This window comes from Pseudophryne corroboree, chromosome 9, assembly GCF_028390025.1.
Source record: "Pseudophryne corroboree isolate aPseCor3 chromosome 9, aPseCor3.hap2, whole genome shotgun sequence".
Taxonomy (NCBI): Eukaryota; Metazoa; Chordata; class Amphibia; order Anura; family Myobatrachidae; genus Pseudophryne; species Pseudophryne corroboree.
In genome coordinates, this window is record NC_086452.1 from 444,611,850 (window position 1) to 444,630,192 (window position 18,343).

Sequence of the window (18,343 nt, forward strand, 5' to 3'; positions counted from 1 at the left end):
CGTCTCAAGAATTTCAGCGCGCAGTGGGCTCACTCGCAAGTCGACCCCTGGATCCTGCAGGTAGTATCACAGGGGTACAGATTGGAATTCGAGACGTCTCTTCCTCGCAGATTCCTGAAGTCTGCTTTACCAACATCTCCCTCCGACAGGGAGACGGTGTTGGAAGCTATTCACAAGCTGTATTCCCAGCAAGTAATAGTCAAGGTACCCCTACTACAACAAGGAAAGGGGTATTATTCCACGCTGTTTGTGGTACCGAAGCCGGACGGCTCGGTGAGACCTATTCTAAGTCTGAAATCTTTTGAACACTTACATACAAAGGTTCAAGTTCAAGATGAAATCACTCAGAGCAGTGATAGCGAATCTGGAAGAAGGGGACTTTATGGTGTCCTGGAACATCAAGGATGCTTACCTCCATGTCCCAATTTGCCCTTCACACCAAGGGTACCTCAGGTTCGTGGTACAAAACTGTCACTATCAGTTTCAGACGTTGCCGTTTGGATTGTCCACGGCACCCCGGGTCTTTACCAAGGTAAAGGCTGAAATGATGATTCTACTTCAAAGAAAAGGCGTATTAATTATCCCTTACTTGAACGTTCTCCTGATAAGGGCAAGATCCAGAGAACAGTTAGAGGTCGCAGTAGCACTAGACAAAGTAGTGCTACAACAGCACGGGTGGATTCTAAATATTCCAAAATCCCAGCTGATCCCGACAACACGTCTGCTGTTCCTAGGGATGATTCTGGACACAGTTTAGAAAAAGGTTTTTCTCCCGGAGGAGAAAGCCAGGGAGTTATCCGAGCTAGTCAGGAACCTCCTAAAACCAAGAAAAGTGTCAGTGCATCAATGCACAAGAGTCCTGGGTAAATGATGGCTTCTTACGAAGCGATTCCATTCGGCAGATTCCACGCAAGAACCTTTCAGTGGGATCTGCTGGACAAATGGTCTGGATCGCATCTTCAGATGCATCAGCGGATAGCCCGTCTCCAAGGACAAGGGGGTCTCTTCTGTGGTGGTTGCAGAGTGCTCACCTTTTTGGAGGGCCGCAGATTCGGCATTCAGGACTGGGTCCTGGTGACCACGAATGCCAGCCTGAGAGGCTGGGGAGCAGTCACACAGGGAAGAAATTTCCAGGGAGTGTGGTCAAGCCTGGAGACTTCACTTCACATAAATATACTGGAGCTAAGGGCAATTTACAATGCTCTAAGCCTGGCAAGACCTCTGCTTCAGGGTCAGCCGGTGTTGATCCAGTAGGACAACACCACGGCAGTCGCCCACGTAAACAGACAGGGCGACACAAGAAGCAGGAGGGCAATGGCAGAAGCTGCAAGGATTTTTCACTGGGCAGAAAATCATGTGATAGCACTGTCAGCAGTGTTCATTCCGGGAGTGGACAACTGGGAAGCAGACTTCCTCAGCAGACACGATCACCACCCGGGAGAGTGGGGACTTCACCCAGAAGTCTTCCACATGATTGTGAACCGTTGGGAAAAACCAAAGGTGGACATGATGGCGTCCCGCCTCAACAAAAAACTGGACAGGTATTGCGCCGGGTCAAGAGACCCTCAGGCAATAGCTGGGGACGCATTGGTAACACCATGGGTGTACCAGTCAATGTATGTGTTCCCCCCTCTGCCTCTCATACCCAAGGTACTGAGAATTATAAGGCGAAGGGGAGTAAGAACGATACTCGTGGCTCCGGATTGGCCAAGAAGGACTTGGTACCCGGAACTTCAAGAGATGCGCACGGAGGATCCGTGCACTCTACCTCTAGACTTACCGCGGCTGCGTTTGACGGCATGGCGGTTGAACGCCGGATCCTGAAGGAGAGGGCTCCGACAGGGGAATTTCAACTGGGTCGATTCCTACATTTCCTGCAAACAGGATTGTCTATGGGCCTCAAATTGGTGTCCATTAAGGTTCAAATTTCGGCCCTGTCGATTTTCTTCCAGAAAGAATTGGCTTCAGTTCCTGAAGTCCAAGCTTTTGTCAAAGGAGTACTACATATACAGCCCGGTTGTGCCTCCAGTGGCACCGTGGGATCTCAATGTAGTTTTGGGATTTCTCAAATCCCATTGGTTTGAGCCACTCAAATCGGTGGATTTGAAATATCTTACATGGAAAGTGACCATGCTACTGGCCCTGGCTTCGGCCAGGAGAGTGTAAGAATTGGCGGCTTTATCGTACAAAAGCCCATATCTGATTTTCCATTGGGACAGGGCAGAACTGCGGACGCGTCCTCGGTTTCTCCCTAAGGTGGTATCAGCGTTTCACCTGAACCAACCTATTGTGGTGCCTGCGGCTTCTAGCGACTTGGAGGACTCCAAGTTGTTCGACGTTGTCAGAGCCTTAAAAATATATATATATATATTTAAAGGACGGCTGGAGTCAGAAAGGCTGACTCGCTGTTTATACTGTATGCACCCAACAAGCTGGGTGTTCCTGCGTCTAAGCAGACGATTGCTCGTTGGATTTGTAGCACAATTCAACTTGCGCATTCTGTGGCAGGCCTGCCACAGCCAAAATCTGTAAATGCCCACTCCACAAGGAAGGTGGGCTCACCTTGGGCGGCTGCCCGAGGGGTCTCGGCATTACAACGCTGCCGAGCAGCTAAGTGGTCAGGGGAGAACACGTTTGTAAAATTCTACAAATTTGATACCCTGGCTAAGGAGGACCTGGAGTTCTCTCATTCGGTGCTGCAGAGTCATCCGCACTCTCCCGCCCATTTGGGAGCTTTGGTATAATCCCCATGGTCCTGACGGAGTCCCCAGCATCCACTTAGGACGTCAGAGAAAATAAGAATTTACTTACCGATAATTCTATTTCTCGTAGTCCGTAGTGGATGCTGGGCGCCCATCCCAAGTGCGGATTGTCTGCAATACTTGTACATAGTTATTGTTACAAAAATCGGGTTATTATTGTTGGAAGCCATCTTTTCAGAGGCTCCTCTGTTATCATGCTGTTAACTGGGTTCAGATCTCAAGTTGTACAGTGTGATTGGTGTGGCTGGTATGAGTCTTACCCGGGATTCAAAATCCTTCCTTATTGTGTACGCTCGTCCGGGCACAGTATCCTAACTGAGGCTTGGAGGAGGGTCATAGGGGGAGGAGCCAGTGCACACCACCTAGTGGTCAAACTTTTAATTTTGTGCCCTGTCTCCTGCGGAGCCGCTATTCCCCATGGTCCTGACGGAGTCCCCAGCATCCACTACGGACTACGAGAAATAGAATTATCGGTAAGTAAATTCTTATTTTAAATAGCGAATGCTGGCGCGGTGCATCTGTCAGACACTTACACGTGGAAACTAATCTATGTAATGGTCAGGCACCCTGGAGCGGGTCTCCGATGGTTTATCCTCCGGTTTACCCACTGGCTGTTTTATTAAACATCCTACATAAAAGGCATATATCCCCCCGTAACTGTTCTACTCCAGTATATTCTGTGACTTTGTATTCAGCATTGGGAAGCTATGGTACATATAAAGTAAGATCATAGCTTTTTGCATCTTTTTCAGCATGATGTGAGCAGTAAACAAAGGTGTGTTAGCAGAATTCCTGTACTGCTGGACAGTATAGGGCTCCCCCTGCTGGTAGAAGTCTAGAAATAAATATTTTTGGATTGTTTCCAGTGCCAATCCGATATTTATTTTAAAACTAGTAAATTAAATAATGAGGTGTTTAGTGGCTGCTGAGAGACACCTTTAGCCAGAAGCCTGGATCTTAATCATGCAGGTTCCCCTCATTTCTCATACAGGTTGAGTATCCCATATCCAAATATCCGAAATACGGACTTTTTTGAGTGAGAGTGAGATAGTGAAACCTTTGTTTTCTGATGGCTCAATGTACACAAACCTTGTTTAATACACAAAGTTATTAAAAATATTGTATTAAATGACCTTCAGGCTGTGTGTATAAGGTGTATAAGAAACATAAATGAATTGTGTGAATGTACACACACTTTGTTTAATGCACAAAGTTATAAAAAATATTGGCTAAAATGACATTCAGGCTGTGTGTATAAGGTGTATATGAAACATAAATACATTCTGTGCTTAGACTTGGGTCCCAGCAACATGATATCTCATTATGGTATGCAATTATTCCAAAATACGGAAAAATCCGATATCCAAAATACCTCTGGTCCCAAGCATTTTGGATAAGGGATACTCAACCTGTATAATATTGTGTAATGAATGCATCTGTACACTGAAGTTCACATGTGTAAGGCAGGCTGGCAACGTGATCAGATATACTGTATTCCTAGAGTATGATATTCTATAGGTACTTTCTTTTGCCTTGGTCTGTGGGCACATCCTATTTTCTATGTTGGGATATAAGATGCTGAAAGGGTCCTTTTTATTTTTGATCCATGTTTAAATGAAATGAACGGTCTTGTTTTATTGGTTTTTTTTTTAGTGCATAATCTGCAATAATTCACTTAAGTTATGTGCTGCCTATTTATGAGAGGTCGTTCTTATAGCCCTCTTCAGATAAATTCTGCATATTAGACACTTATTATTACTGAATCTATTAATTGCTTGTTTATTAATACTGTATAACTTATTGCTTGTACGTCCGCATACACAGGCTGCTTTACTTACAGCGTTTGTAATCAGAATGACTGTAATGCCCTATAAAGGCGGCAGAGTGTTCTTTTGAGTATTTTATAGTTGATCTTTGCTGTATTATGTGAACACTTGATGACAAAAACAAATGAGAGCAGCAGCGCAGCCCCTTCCACACCCTCCTTTTGTCTCTCTCCAGTTTTCCTCCTGGGAGCCGCCCAGATAAGATTTTGATTGGCCGGCTGCCTCGCAGGAGGAGCCAGCAAGATTGTTTTTCTTCGGTGTGACATCACCATATTTGTCTGGCTGCTGTGAGCCTGCGAGCTCAGAGGAGGATTGTCCCTGGCAGAGGACAGACGCACAGTGTATATTTATGCTCTAGGACATGAGGAAAGGATTATTGCAAACCCTGTACAAACCGAGCCTTGCACTTGTTTAAACGGAGGGATCTCTTGTTTGCATTTGTTTTGACAGAGACCTGAGAAACGTATTAGCTGCTTCACAAGGACAGCCATCTGAGAAGCTGCTCTGCCCTCTCTAATGTGCAGTAACAATGAGCCCAGCATTCAGAGCCATGGAAGTGGAGCAGTACGCAAAGGGAGTTCTGCTCGAGCCTTTTTTACACCAGGTCGGAGGACACTCCTGCGTCCTTCGCTTTAACGACAAGACCATCTGCAAACCCCTCATCCAAAGGGAGCACCTGTTCTACGAAACACTCCCGACCGAAATAAGGAAATTTACACCTCAGTATAAAGGTAAGTTCTCGCTCCTGTGAGTGGGAGGGGGGGGGAGGGGAGGAACGCTGCCTTTATTGTGTGTTGTATATCTGTTGTCCCTAAAACACTTCTTTTATAGAAGCAGTTTTAGGAATTGTTCTTTTTCACATATTTTGATGTTGTCAGGGACAGGCTGAGATGCGTTGTGTTGGAGATCACCCATTGGGTCTCTTGGCCGGCTAAAAACAATAGAGTTTAGACCAGCTGTGCTTTTGTGGCCCTAAGTCTCCCTTAGACTCCAGTAGGTAAGTGGAACCTGACAAGACCAGTGTTTAAATCTACCTGGTCATACAGACTCGGCTATTTTTTCATTCCCCCCTCCTTTCTGTCTCCTATTTTTCTCTTCTCTCCTCTTTTAAACTTTTTTTTTTTTTTTTCCCCTCTCACTGCGGCAAAAGGTTGGGGGTTTTTTTTTAAACATTTTTTTCGGTTGGGGATCAGTTATATTGAAATGGAAAATAACCAAGTGTAAGAGTATATCCTAGTGTCCAGGTTCTTTCCCTTTCACAGGAAATGGGAAATGTATTTTTAGATGAAAGAGTTGCACAAAAAACTGGAGTGAGTCACCAGCTCTATGAGAGTGGAAATCCCAGATCTCAAGGGCATTGCATTCCTGAGTCCTTATTCTTTGTTCTTTAAGCCGTTTAGTTAGCTGCCAGTGAAAGGTGCTTCGTAGATTGCTATACTTCGTAGACTGTCATGTCATCTGTCATAGTGTCCAAAGCATGGCTGTCAGCCATGTGTTCCTATATTATCCCACGGTAAGTGTCCAGGGAAAATTCATTGGGTTTTATGAGATCTATTCACACTGACTGCAAATGTTTTAACACATTTAGTCTATAGAAGCACCTACCGGAATGTTCCATTGTGCGTTGTGAGCTGCTACTGTTATTCCTGCTTCTTTCCGGTGTTTTGTTCGTTCATGTGTTGGTGGATGGGTGGGCAGACACCTGCAGCCGATGCACACTGACTTTCCTTGGAGAATAAATCTGAAGGCTGTTTGCTAGCTCGCTTCTCCCCTATATCCTCCTAGTCCTCCCATTTTTGTGCTTGAGAGCAAGACTGTCAGAACCTCTGCTGCACCTCCCACCCCAGTTCCTGTAAGTCCCGACTGCCACTCTCTTCAGCTGCCCTGAGGGATGTTGGCGACAGCAATGCAGTCTCTAAAAAAAAAAGAGGGACAGTTAAGGACTATGAGGACTTTTTTTTTTGGCACTCCTGGAAAACAGCTGAATCATTCTGATATGCCAAAGACTATGTATATATATATATATATATATAAAAAAAAAAAAATCAGGAAAGTGCATTAGAGAGACTGATATGAGCAGCCAATGGGTACTTTTTTTAAAGCGTTCACCAAGAAGAATTTAACATTTGCTTTGTATATGTGTTTTGCTTTGTAAATAATATTATCACTGCAAATAAGCAAAGAAACGTCACGATACACTACAAAAGATACAATTATTTTAAAGCTTGGTGACGGATCGAAAGCAATGCAGTGAGTGTTTGCTATATTGTTTACGTCCTTTTTTTTTATTTTCTGTTTTGTGTTTGTTTTTTTGCTATGCTTGCACATCTCCTAATCAAATGCCATGAACCCTTCATAGTTTTGTGATACTGAATGCTTTTTGCTTTGCATAAATGCAAACCACTCCGGTGTTTCGCTGCAAGATGTAAATAATAAGAATTGTTTTACATCTTCTTTTCTTTTCATTGCAATCAATAAAGAATATTTATTTCGTTTCAATAAATATTTGAATGAATTGAAATTGTCTCCTGTTATTATTTTGTCAGTGGTTTGTATTGGGTGGCAGCTATCTAAAGCCTTTGTTTTTGCCATGAGAGATATTTATATATAAAGGCTGTCTTTCTGTGTCTGGGTGTTTCTATGTTTAGTTGTTTTGATATCTGTTAGGTTGGCAGATGAGATTTGGCCTGTGGCAGGATAAATACTAAGGATTGGGTAAGACACAAAAACAGATCTCGATGTAACCCTGTGTTACATTGTGTCTCGGCCTCCACCTCTGGTTACTAAATGCCCCTTCCTGTCTTCCTTCGCAGGTGTGGTGTCCGTCAGCTTCGAAGAAGACGAAGATGGAAATTTATGCCTAATAGCCTATCCTTTAAACCGGGACCAAGACCACCTGGAAAACGTAGACTATTCGGACTGCACTGAGACCAAAAGTAAAGTGATCAGGTGGTCTAATAAAAAAACTCTTATGTTGGAAAACGACAACCTGAGCAAGGAGCGAGTCCGCCAGCACAGGAAAGAGGAGAAATTAAAAAGGTGAGATCCTGAATGTGAACAGTCCACCTCCTGCAGGAGACCTGTCACTGGCTGCTCAGCAGTGCACAGCCAGCAGAGTCTCTGGGGTCTATTTACTAAGCCTTGGGTGGAGATAAAGTGCACGGTGATAAAGTACCAGCCAATCAGCTCCTAACTGTCATTTTTCAAACCCAGCTGGTGACACGGCAGTTAGGAGCTGGTTGATTGGTACTTTATCTCAATCCAAGGCATAGTAAATAGACTACATCACCTGGCTAGAACCTTTCCATATTTCCGTCCACTTTATCTCCGTCCAAGGCTTAATAAATAGACCCCAAAGTACCTACCAACCAACCAGCTCCTAATTGTCATTTTTCAAACCAAGCAATGGCAGCTAGGAGCTGATTGGTTGGTACTTTATCTCAATCCAAGGCTTAGTAAATAGACCCCTATATCATCTGGTTAGAACCTTTCCGCATCACAGTCCATTGTGATTCCTCTAACCGCTTTCTTGCCTGACATCTGATTATCTTGGTTTTCTCCTGCATGTAACTGACAGAGCCCATTATCATACACAGACCATGCTCATATGATGTTTTGGGGACATTGATAAGGGGGGTACTAACGGGAGAGATGTGTGCTGAGCGAACTTAACACAGACCGCTCAGCACACATCTCTCCCCCCCGCTCAGCACAGCACGAGGGGACGGACGGGGGGGTCGCTCACTTCACACAACAGTGAAGTGAGCGATCCACTAGATTAAGCCTGCATGCAGGCTCAATCTAGCACCGGCGATAGCGATGCGCGGAGCCGCCCATCGCTATCGCTGGGGAGCATACACACGGCAGATCCGTGCTTAAAATCTAAGCAATCTAGTCAGATTGCTTAGATTTTAAACACGGATCTCTCCGTGTGTACCCCCCTTTACAGTTTGATGTTTCAATGTGTTTATCACAATAAGCAGTATATGTGTGTGTCTGTATGTATATTAGAGATGAGCGGGTTTGGGTGTTTCTCAGTTTTACTCGGATTTACTCGGTTCTCAAAACGGCATCTTATTGGCTATTCATAACTCGAGACATCCGTGAGCCAATAAGATGCCGTTTTGAGAACCGAGTAAAACCGAACCCGCTCATCTCTTCCACATATTTTTATATATATATATATATATATATATATATATATACCTGACGTAATAGAATTAGTTTGCCGATTCTAATTAGGAAATTACCGTGTTTCCTAATTAGAATAGAAAATAATACAAGATTGTAAAATGGCCAAACCAGATGTGAGAAACTTTTTGTAAATACAATTATAATAAAAATATATTTTATTTTTTTATAAAAAAGCTTAATTTGTGCTCATTCAGCGACCATAGATACAGTGAAGTCTCCTTACAAATATGAATTGGATTTCCAGCTTGCTGCTTGTACTCATGGTTTGGTCATTTTACAATCATGTACAATATGTGCCCCCTTCGTCCGCTCTTTGTATCCGCGCTATAGAAAACATCATATTTTGGTAAAATGCACCATTGTGTCAGCATGTGATGTTGGGTGGGCGTTTTTGGGACAAGTTTAGCTAACCAAAAACTGACCTGCCTCCCGTCACCCAGGACAAGGTCTCCAGAGTACAACGGTTGGTATGCTAATAGTCCATTTGACCACCAAATTGAGCGAATAGTGATGTACACTGTGGTCTCAGGCTGGAGCTGTTCATGTATGTCAGGTCTCTGTGCTCTCTCACTCATGAATGTCCATTGTCAGACCTGAGAGCCGTGAGATGGGGGGAGTGGTTCTGCTGGGAAGAGAGGGGTACACAGCTTGCTGTTTACATTCTGGGTCAGTGTCGGACTGGGGCATGTAGGGCCCACAGGGGGGATGCAGTTGTAGGGGCTTTAGGGGTGTGGCCAGTCTCCAGAGGGGGTGTGCCCAGCCGCCACATTGGTTTGCCTAACCATTTTGCAAGTGTTGGTCCCCTAGATAAATATATACAGTAAGTACTGTAGTGCATGCAAGATAATGTACTAGATTAGTAACCGCACAGTCTGGAACCTGATCCCTAGAGGAGGGGGTGGGCTCCCAGGCAGTAGGGCCCACCGGTGTTTTCCCCTGTACCCCTGTGGGCCAGTCCAACCCTGTTCTGGGTATGCTGATTATGGGACCCTTTCCTGGGTTTAGAATGGATGTGTTGGGCTGAATGTAATGCTGCCCAGGTTCGGCGCACTCAGACATTTTTTTTATTTATTTTTTTAAAGGGGCAATGGTTTTGCCTTGCAAGTGATTGCCCCTTTAAAAAAAAGTCTGTGTTCTTCCGGCATCCTGCTCAGCTGCCGAACCTGGGCGGCATTACATCCCGTCCATTTTTTTTATCTTTTTTTTTTTTTTTGTGTGTGTGTGTTTGTTTTTTGTAAATATGTATATATAACAAAGACACTGCTATCGCTGCTAACAATAATGTTCTGCAAATCTGTGTGTATGTAGCAAATAAAACAGGGTATTTTGCTACATACAGTACACACAGATTTGCAGTATATTATAGCAAATGTCTTTGTGCTTTGTATACATATATGGCATTAATATCGCCACACAGCTGCTACCGTGTACAGTATGAAAAAAAGAGCAAAATAGGAGCATCCCATGTGTTTCCCCTGAGCAGCTGCTTGGAACCTAATCCTTCTCTAGCCCCCACATTTATCCAGAACATTTTACACTTTAGGAGGAGATGTACTAAGCTGTGGAGAGAAATCAGAGCTGATTGGCTTCTACTTGATCTCTTTCCAAGCTTTGATGCATCTCCCCTCTTAATGCAATGTGATTTATTCTGCAGGTTTATACTCAATGCATTTGTACTTCTTTTTTGGTGACCCCCTTTTCTTTATTCTCCCAGCCACAAGCTAGAGGATGAATTTGAATGGTTAAAGAAATCCGAGGTGTTGTACTACAGCGTGGAGAAGAAAGGGAACGTCGGCTCACAGTTTAAGCACAACCCATGGAGTATGAAGTGCCACCAGCAACAGCTCCAGCGTATGAAGGAGAACGCCAAACACAGGAACCAATATAGTATCCTTTTGCTACCAATATAAATAGGCTGCATAAACCAGTGCCTAATGCCTCACATAACGTTCTGAAGCCCAGATTTATCAAGCCTTGGAAAGTGATAAAGTACCAACCAATCAGCTCCTAACTGTAATTTTTCAAACACCGCCGCTAACATGGCAGCTAGGAGCTGATAGGTTGGTATTTTATCACTCTCCAAGGCTTGATAAAACTGGGCCAAACAGCCTTCTCTCGCCTGCCCAGTTAAGTTACCTGCACACGCAACCATTTGTTTAAATTTGACCATGCTGGACTTTTGAATGATGGAATAGCTGTTGGCATGCTTTCTGATAGGCCAGGAAGAGATATTTGTATCACCCAGTGATTGAGCGGGCTGCCATAGGCTGAAATTCCTGCATTGTGGTTCCTGCACCAACCTCTGGTGATAACTGTAAACCGTTCACACAGCTTAAGATTTTTGTGATCATGGGGGTCAATTCTATTCAGCAACAGTTGAATAGTGCCGGGAGTTGGCTTCCGGCACTATTCAATACAGCGCCAAGTGACACCAATTGTCGGGAATTCTTCTCTCACCCCCGGGGGATGAGTGAGGAAATCCAACAAAAGTTCTGCCACGCGGCCGGTGCGTGGCTGATTCTGTCAGGAATCAGCATCGTGGTGGGGAGTTAAGTCGGAAAATGCCCGTTCTCCCGACAATTCAATCTGTTAAGTCTGCGAGAACAGGCATTCGCCGACTTAACATGAGCTGAATTGAATAGCGACGGGAGCTAACTCCCGGCGCTATTCCAACTGTCGCTGAATAGAATTGACCCCATGGTGTGGATAGAGCTACACACTTAGAGGTAAATTTACTGAGATGGGAGTTCTGTTTCAGATGGGATGTTGCCCATAGCAACCGGTCGGATTCCAGGTATTATCTTCTAGAAAGTGCTAGATAAATAAGACGTATAATCTGATTGGTTGCTATGGGTAACATCCCATCTGAAATAGAATTCCCATCTTACTAAATTTACCCCTTTGACCTTGCAATCGTGGCACCAGTAGAACAATTGGCCCAAGATGATAATGGTTTGGCCAGCTTTAGTTTGTCCTAACTGTATAGCTGGAATAACTAATTTGCCCGATGTATTTACTTTGTGGGAAACCAGTTTACCCTGTCCAAAATCTGTTGAATTAATCAAAGCAGTTGCGTTTGCGTGCCGCCATATCGCTCGGGCCTCCTGTGGGCAGCAATGGTTTCAGTACATGATACCGTTTCCTGCATATGTTGCACTGTGCATGTTTTGCACGTAGCAAAGGTTGTTTCTCTTTAGCAAAGGTGACACCACAACCAGACTAATCTGTGCTTATCTTATCTTAAGCATTCTGGTGATTAGACATGTACTGGGAAGTGAAAGCTGATTACTTGGAAATACCCAGCGTCACTTGAAATGCTCATCTTGTTATTGAACAGAACAAAGATCTCCCAAGTTTCTTCATACCCTTCAAACTCAAGTCCCTTTACTCCAAAGGAACGTATAAACCTCCGCCTGTTGTCCAGTAATATCCAGCAATGCTTGGAGCCAGTAACTCTACACTAGCAGAGCCTTTGCCAGTACCCACAGTAGAAATTGGTAATCCCTCTCAGATAGTGGTGTAACTCTAGGGCATAATATAGTAATGGTGGTATTGTTCCTGCGGTACCCTGAGAACAATGTGCATTTATGTTCTCACATTCATCTGTATTGATACCGAACGCAGACTGTTTACTTTGTGAAATTGCCTGGCTGTTTGATTACGTAATTGCTTTTCAGCAGAGCAAACAACACGCTGGAAATCCAGTTTTGTGTTTAAGCCCTTACCTGTGCACGTCGCAGAATAAATACAATCGAGATAAAATGTATATTCCTTAACCTGTTAGAATTTATCTTATTGGAAAACCTGACCTGTCGGTACCAGGTGCCCTGTGTTCTGGATCTGAAGATGGGAACGCGGCAGCACGGAGATGACGCATCGGAGGAAAAGAAAGCCAATCAGATTCAGAAGTGTCAGCAAAGCACTTCTGCCATCATTGGGGTCCGGGTGTGTGGTATGCAGGTGAGTGTCAATCCTGATGGCAGTGGTTCCCAAACTGTGTGCCGTGGCTCCCTGGGGTGCCTCGGGACACTTGCAGGGGGGTGTGGATCATTAGATCGACCGTGTCTAGGTCGACAGTGTATAGGTCGACGGGTGGAAGGTCAAAAGGTCGACATGAGGGTTTTTTTTGGGGGGTGTTTTCTTCGTAGAGTGACCGGGAACCCCAATTAGTGCACCGTGTCCCCTCGCACGGCGAGCAAACAGATTACCGTTCCAATCGTAGTCCACGTGGATCATTAAGTATGAAAAAGTTCAAAAAAAGAAAAAAATGTGAGAAACTCATGTCGACCTTTTGACCTGTCGACCTAGCACATGTCGACCTATAACCCCTGCCGACCTAGTGACTGTCGACCTACACATTGTCGACCTTCAGACCGGATCCCCTTGCAGGGGTACCTTGCATTGGTGGTCCAGCACCAATTCAAATTATTTATGGTCAGTATAATAGGCAAAACCAGTGCTGGAGGCTGCCAGTGTTATATATGTGGACAAACCGTAGCAAATCGTGTCCCTCACCACACAACCGAACCTATGGATGACATAATAGCACAAAGAACTTAATGTAATATTTCTTTCCAAACTTCTCAATAGGGATCTTTTAGCCTAGGGGTGCCGTGGTAAAAATTCTGATACTGTAGGGTGCCGTGACTCAAAAAACGTTTGGTAACTGCTGCCTTATGGCAACATCATTCACTTCTGAGAGCCATTCAGAATGCGGTGTAAAGAATGATGTACAGTAAATGCTCCTCTGAACGAGCCCATGTGGAATCTTAGTCTCGGGTCCACCACTGACTGTCTCATGGTTACTCAGCACCTGGCTGGAGATACTGGTTCAGTAGTGCCAGTTGTTTTGTCCAGAGCCTTGAAATCCTGGCAGCGATACTGTGTATATACTGTGCTGTCTGACCAATACTGTGTATATAGGAGAAGATCTGAATGCTGCACTATTTGTAAAGCCGCGTTCTGTTTTGAGCATAAGTTGGGATACTGTTTGTGTAGAGGAGGCGTTCAGCATTGTGTAGCCGGCCAGTGAGATAAGACTGCAATGTGGCAGGGAGCAGCCTGGTATATAAATATAGATATCATTGCTATTTATGTCTTTAAAGTGCAGAGGAGTTATGCAGCTATGTGAAAGGACCGACTTTAGCTCGATTCATCCTAGGACAGTTCCAGAACAAATCGGTCACATCAGAGTCTTGTGCAGATGGCAGTCTGTAAACAGCAAGATTGTGCTAAGCGTGTTTACTAAATCCCTCTGCTAACATATTTATATTCTCCGTTCTGAAAAACCATTGTGAGCTTACATTATGTTCCTGTGTTCAAGAATACGCCAGGTCTCTCTGCCCCCTAGCATGTTTGTGCTTCCCACAATCTCACACATAATTAGACTACTTTCCTAACAGCCACCGTATGATATTTGTTTACAGTGTAATGTTACAGAGCCATTGGGCATGTACAGGGATAGGCCTAACCGTGTTCTGTTGTCAAACTCTAAAACAATATTAGAGATACGGCTCGGGATGTATTGGAGTTCGAGTTGGGGGGCTGTGTGGGATGCCAGACTTACTCGGCCGTTTTTTTTAAAGGGGCAATGAGGCCTGGCCAACCTGTGGCTCTCCAGATGTTGTGAAACTACACATCCCAGCATGCTTTGCCACAGTTTTAGCATTCCCGAATAGCAAAACTGTGGCAAAGCATGATGGGACTTGTAGTTTTACAAGAGCTGGAGAGCCATAGGTTGGCCATGCCTGTACTAGGCTGAACCATGCGAGTTCGGCCGGCATCCCGCACGGCCGTCAAACCGTGGCTTCATTACATCCTGCCCATAATGTCCGATTCAGGCCTATTGGCTATAGCAGTACTTGGCATTGGCTTTAATTGTAAAGCGCAACAACATATGCTGGCACTATCAAAGTAACTAGTAATAATATGTGGCCATGTATCCACTTTCACTGGTGGATGTAACAAACACTGTAGCTTATTTCAGTGGTACTGGGACATAATGGCTTACGTGGTGTTATAAGGTCAGTGAAGGCCAATCGTTGCGTATATATGCTCATATATATAATTAATTTCCTGTTTCGTTTTTTTCAGGTCTACCAAACTGGTACTGGGCAACTAATGTTTATGAACAAGTATCACGGCAGGAAACTTTCAGTCCAGGGTTTTAAAGAAGCACTTTACCAATTTTTTCATAATGGGAAAAACCTGCGCCGGGAACTGATCGACCCTGTTATCAAAAAACTAACCGAACTCAAGATGGTTTTAGAACAACAGGAGTCTTATCGTTTTTATTCCAGCTCACTGCTTATTATTTACGACGGGAAGGAATTACAGGAGGTTCCCATGGACTCGGACCCGGAAGATTTAGAGGATCTGTCGGAGGAGTCTTCGGACGAATCGGCAGGAGCCTACGCTTACAAACCCTCTAGTAACAAGCACTCCACTAGCACTGTAGACATCCGAATGATAGACTTTGCACACACAACCTGCAAGTTTTACAGGGAGGACAGCATCGTGCACGAAGGTCTAGATTCGGGCTACATTTTTGGACTTCAGAATTTAATAGCTATTATTAAAGAAATAAGAGATGAAAACAGCGAATAAAGCAGGCACTTGTAAGCCACAATTGTATGAAGCACTATACTATGTCTTTCCCAAAATGAAGACCACTATGTGGTGGTAGAATTCATTACAGGACTCGACGGGTCTCACCCGTCGGAAGACTTGTTCAAAAGAGGGCATTTACTTAGCTGTGCTGGACAGAGCACTAATTACTATTGCGATACTTATTTATTTTAAATATTTCTAAAACATTCCATATTTGATGATTCAAATACCTCTGTTACACCTGTGTGTATGTTTTGTGATAAACCCCTCCCCCAAAAATAAAACTCCCTTTCTTTCTTTATCTTTTTTTTCCTCTCCCCTGCTTTACCGTACTGCGACTGCCCGTTGGGGAAATGGGATGGATGGCGTTACATACGAGGGCATTAAAGCCTGGCCCTTTGTTACATAGTTAAGGCCTGGAAGTTTTGCCTCGGCTACAATAATCACGCAAGAGTATCCATTTTAGATCTAGAAAAGAGCTACCGTAACAACAAAAAAGAAAAAAAGGAAACAAACTTTATTGGATACCATTGCCTGGCGTAGTGTAGCATTGCAATGTAAAATTTTAATTTATTGGCCCTCTGCCTTGATTACAATAGCAGTGGAGCGTTATAATATAACTTCATGAACGTATGTGCCTTTAACCACACACATCTGCAATGCCAACTGCTCTCCGCAAAGTCCATTACCGCGTGTAATGAATTGATACGATCATTGAATTATGGGCCTTGAGGTGACCACAACTGCGTTCCATGTCATGTGCACTATTCTCCGCTTCTCTAAATATATCATTAAACCAAATAATTATATTTTGTGATATGTATCTGTTAAGGGGAACAACAGAAAAAACAAACAAGGCAAAGACCTGCTTTGTTTCAGTAGAACGGGTACCTGTTGTTGAGCATTTGACCCCAGGTTTGAAATTGAAAGGTGTTTAGAAGAAACCTACTGTCTACCGTCATTTTAGTTCTTGCAAAAAATGTGTTGAAGGTTTTGTTTGTTTTTTATACTGTAAAATAAGGAAATGGTTTGGTTTAAGTATATTTACCAACTTTTTGATCTAGCTGACCTGCGGAATTTGCTAAATTAAAGAGACGATCATCCTGTTTTGAAAAAAAAAAAAGCAATTTCTTGAGGTTCCCTAGATTGTGTTTCTTCTGTTGATGGGTCTTTAAATAGCAATATGTCTGAGAGTGCACCTACTGTACCATGATCTATTCCAGCCAGCGTACTGGATTTCCAGCAAGTTTCCTCCTAGGACAGGAAGAGGTACCTTGCGGACCCTACCAGCTGCTGTTTACCTTCCGTAGTAGAAATTGGCGATGACTAGAATGAATGGTTAAATGCATCCTGCGCCTTTGTACAGTGGAGGAAGCCATTTTTGGAGAACCATCGCCAATATTCATGAGAATGCAGCCTATCAATAGGAGCTAGGGATGTGTACTTCATAGTGAATTCATATGTTGCATTTTTTGGGAAATAGTGTTGGTGGCCTTTAATCTCCAGGCGTTGTTGAACTCAAACTGTCTACCAACATAATATTGCTTTACCTGTTACATCCACCCATCATACATGAATAGCAATGGATACATTTTTGTGTTCGGAAAATAATAAATAAAATATCTTCTATGACTTGTAAATCTTGTACAGGCTCTTATTTGGCTTACACAATGTGCTCCTGTTTCCCGGTGACCCCTATTGGCCTGCTTTTATGTGTGCTGTGCTTGCTACCGAGAGTTTAGGCTCACCTGTATTATTCCAGGTATCCTACAGGGACCCATAGTTTAACATATGCACAAACCAGTGAGATATTGCTAGAGTGAGACACCTTGCCTATTCGGGATCAGGACGGGATCCCGGCGGTTGAAATACCGACACCGGAATCCCGACCAGCACAATATCTACAGGGGTGGCGAGCGGAATGCAGCCCCTTGCGGGCTCACCACGCTCGGCATACTAATTAATTTATTCTCCCTCTATGGGTGTCGTGGACACCCACGGAGGGAGACTATGCCGGGATTGTCCCGATCGGGATTCCGGTGTCGGTATTTCGACCGCCGGGATCTTGACCGCATCCAGCCTATTCCTGTGCTGTTCTGTGTTGTCTAACCTCTGAACAGTATTTCTATTATTCATGTAGAAATGTAGTGGGAAATGCAACATTTAACTTGAACCTCTAGACAGACTAAAGGGCCCCATCTCCTATATAATAGCCCTGTGATTCTGTGCCTGGGTCTCTAACGCTGGGCGTGGCTAGGCGCTCTCATTGGGTTAGTGGCAGGTCTATCACACCCAGTCCACAGCTGATTGGGCGAGAAACGCCCTCCCACACAGGTTACATCCAATGGGAGGCTCTGCCCTTTGCCTGCAGTGTTTTCACAGAGCAGGATTAACAATGGGACTGATGGAGCTGCAGCTCCAGCCCCACACCCCAAAATAGTCCCCCTGCATCTGCAGCAACATACCCTCCAACACTTTACACATAAACATTGAGGCAAATTCAAAAAGGGGGCGTGGCCACGGGTACAGTGGTGTGGCCACGCCCCTTTCCCTATACTTTCAATGGAAGCTTGGAGAGTCAACAAACGGTACAGACCATAAAGAAAAGGGACTGTACCTGCCAAAAAGGTGCAGCTGGAGGGTGTGCCACTGCACCTGCAGCAAGTCTCTGCGCTGTAGAGAGGGGAAAAAACAATCCTTTTACTGCAGCGTCCTATGGGGGTCATTCCAAGTTGATCGCTAGCTGCATTCATTCGCTGTGCAGTGATCAGGCAAAAACTCGGCACTTCTTCGCACACGTATGCAGCGTAACGCACACGTGCAGCGTACTATTACAACGAACGATGTCGTTTTACACAGAGTCTAGCGATGCTTTTCAGTCGCACAGGCAGCCGCAGAGTGATTGATAGGAAGAGGGCGTTTCTGGGTGTCAACTGACCGTTTTCAGGGAGT

General features: G+C 44.3%; 1 protein-coding gene across 2 annotated transcripts in view; it reads left to right on the plus strand.

The window, feature by feature from the left end:
* The window catches only part of IP6K2 (inositol hexakisphosphate kinase 2), a 49,754-nt gene extending 32,723 nt beyond the window's left edge, over positions 1–17,031 (plus strand). Inside the window, exons 2-6 of one of the 2 annotated variants that reach the window (XM_063941147.1) lie at positions 5,039–5,319; positions 7,402–7,627; positions 10,497–10,669; positions 12,567–12,742; positions 14,876–17,031. In XM_063941147.1, the coding sequence (XP_063797217.1) occupies positions 5,118–5,319; positions 7,402–7,627; positions 10,497–10,669; positions 12,567–12,742; positions 14,876–15,388 (1,290 nt within the window). In that variant the 5' untranslated portion in view covers positions 5,039–5,117 and the 3' untranslated portion in view covers positions 15,389–17,031. Of the gene's footprint in view, positions 1–4,863; positions 5,320–7,401; positions 7,628–10,496; positions 10,670–12,566; positions 12,743–14,875 lie in introns of those variants that run through there. The other variant, XM_063941148.1, reaches the window with a different exon arrangement.
* The last annotated feature ends 1,312 nt before the right edge of the window (positions 17,032–18,343 follow it).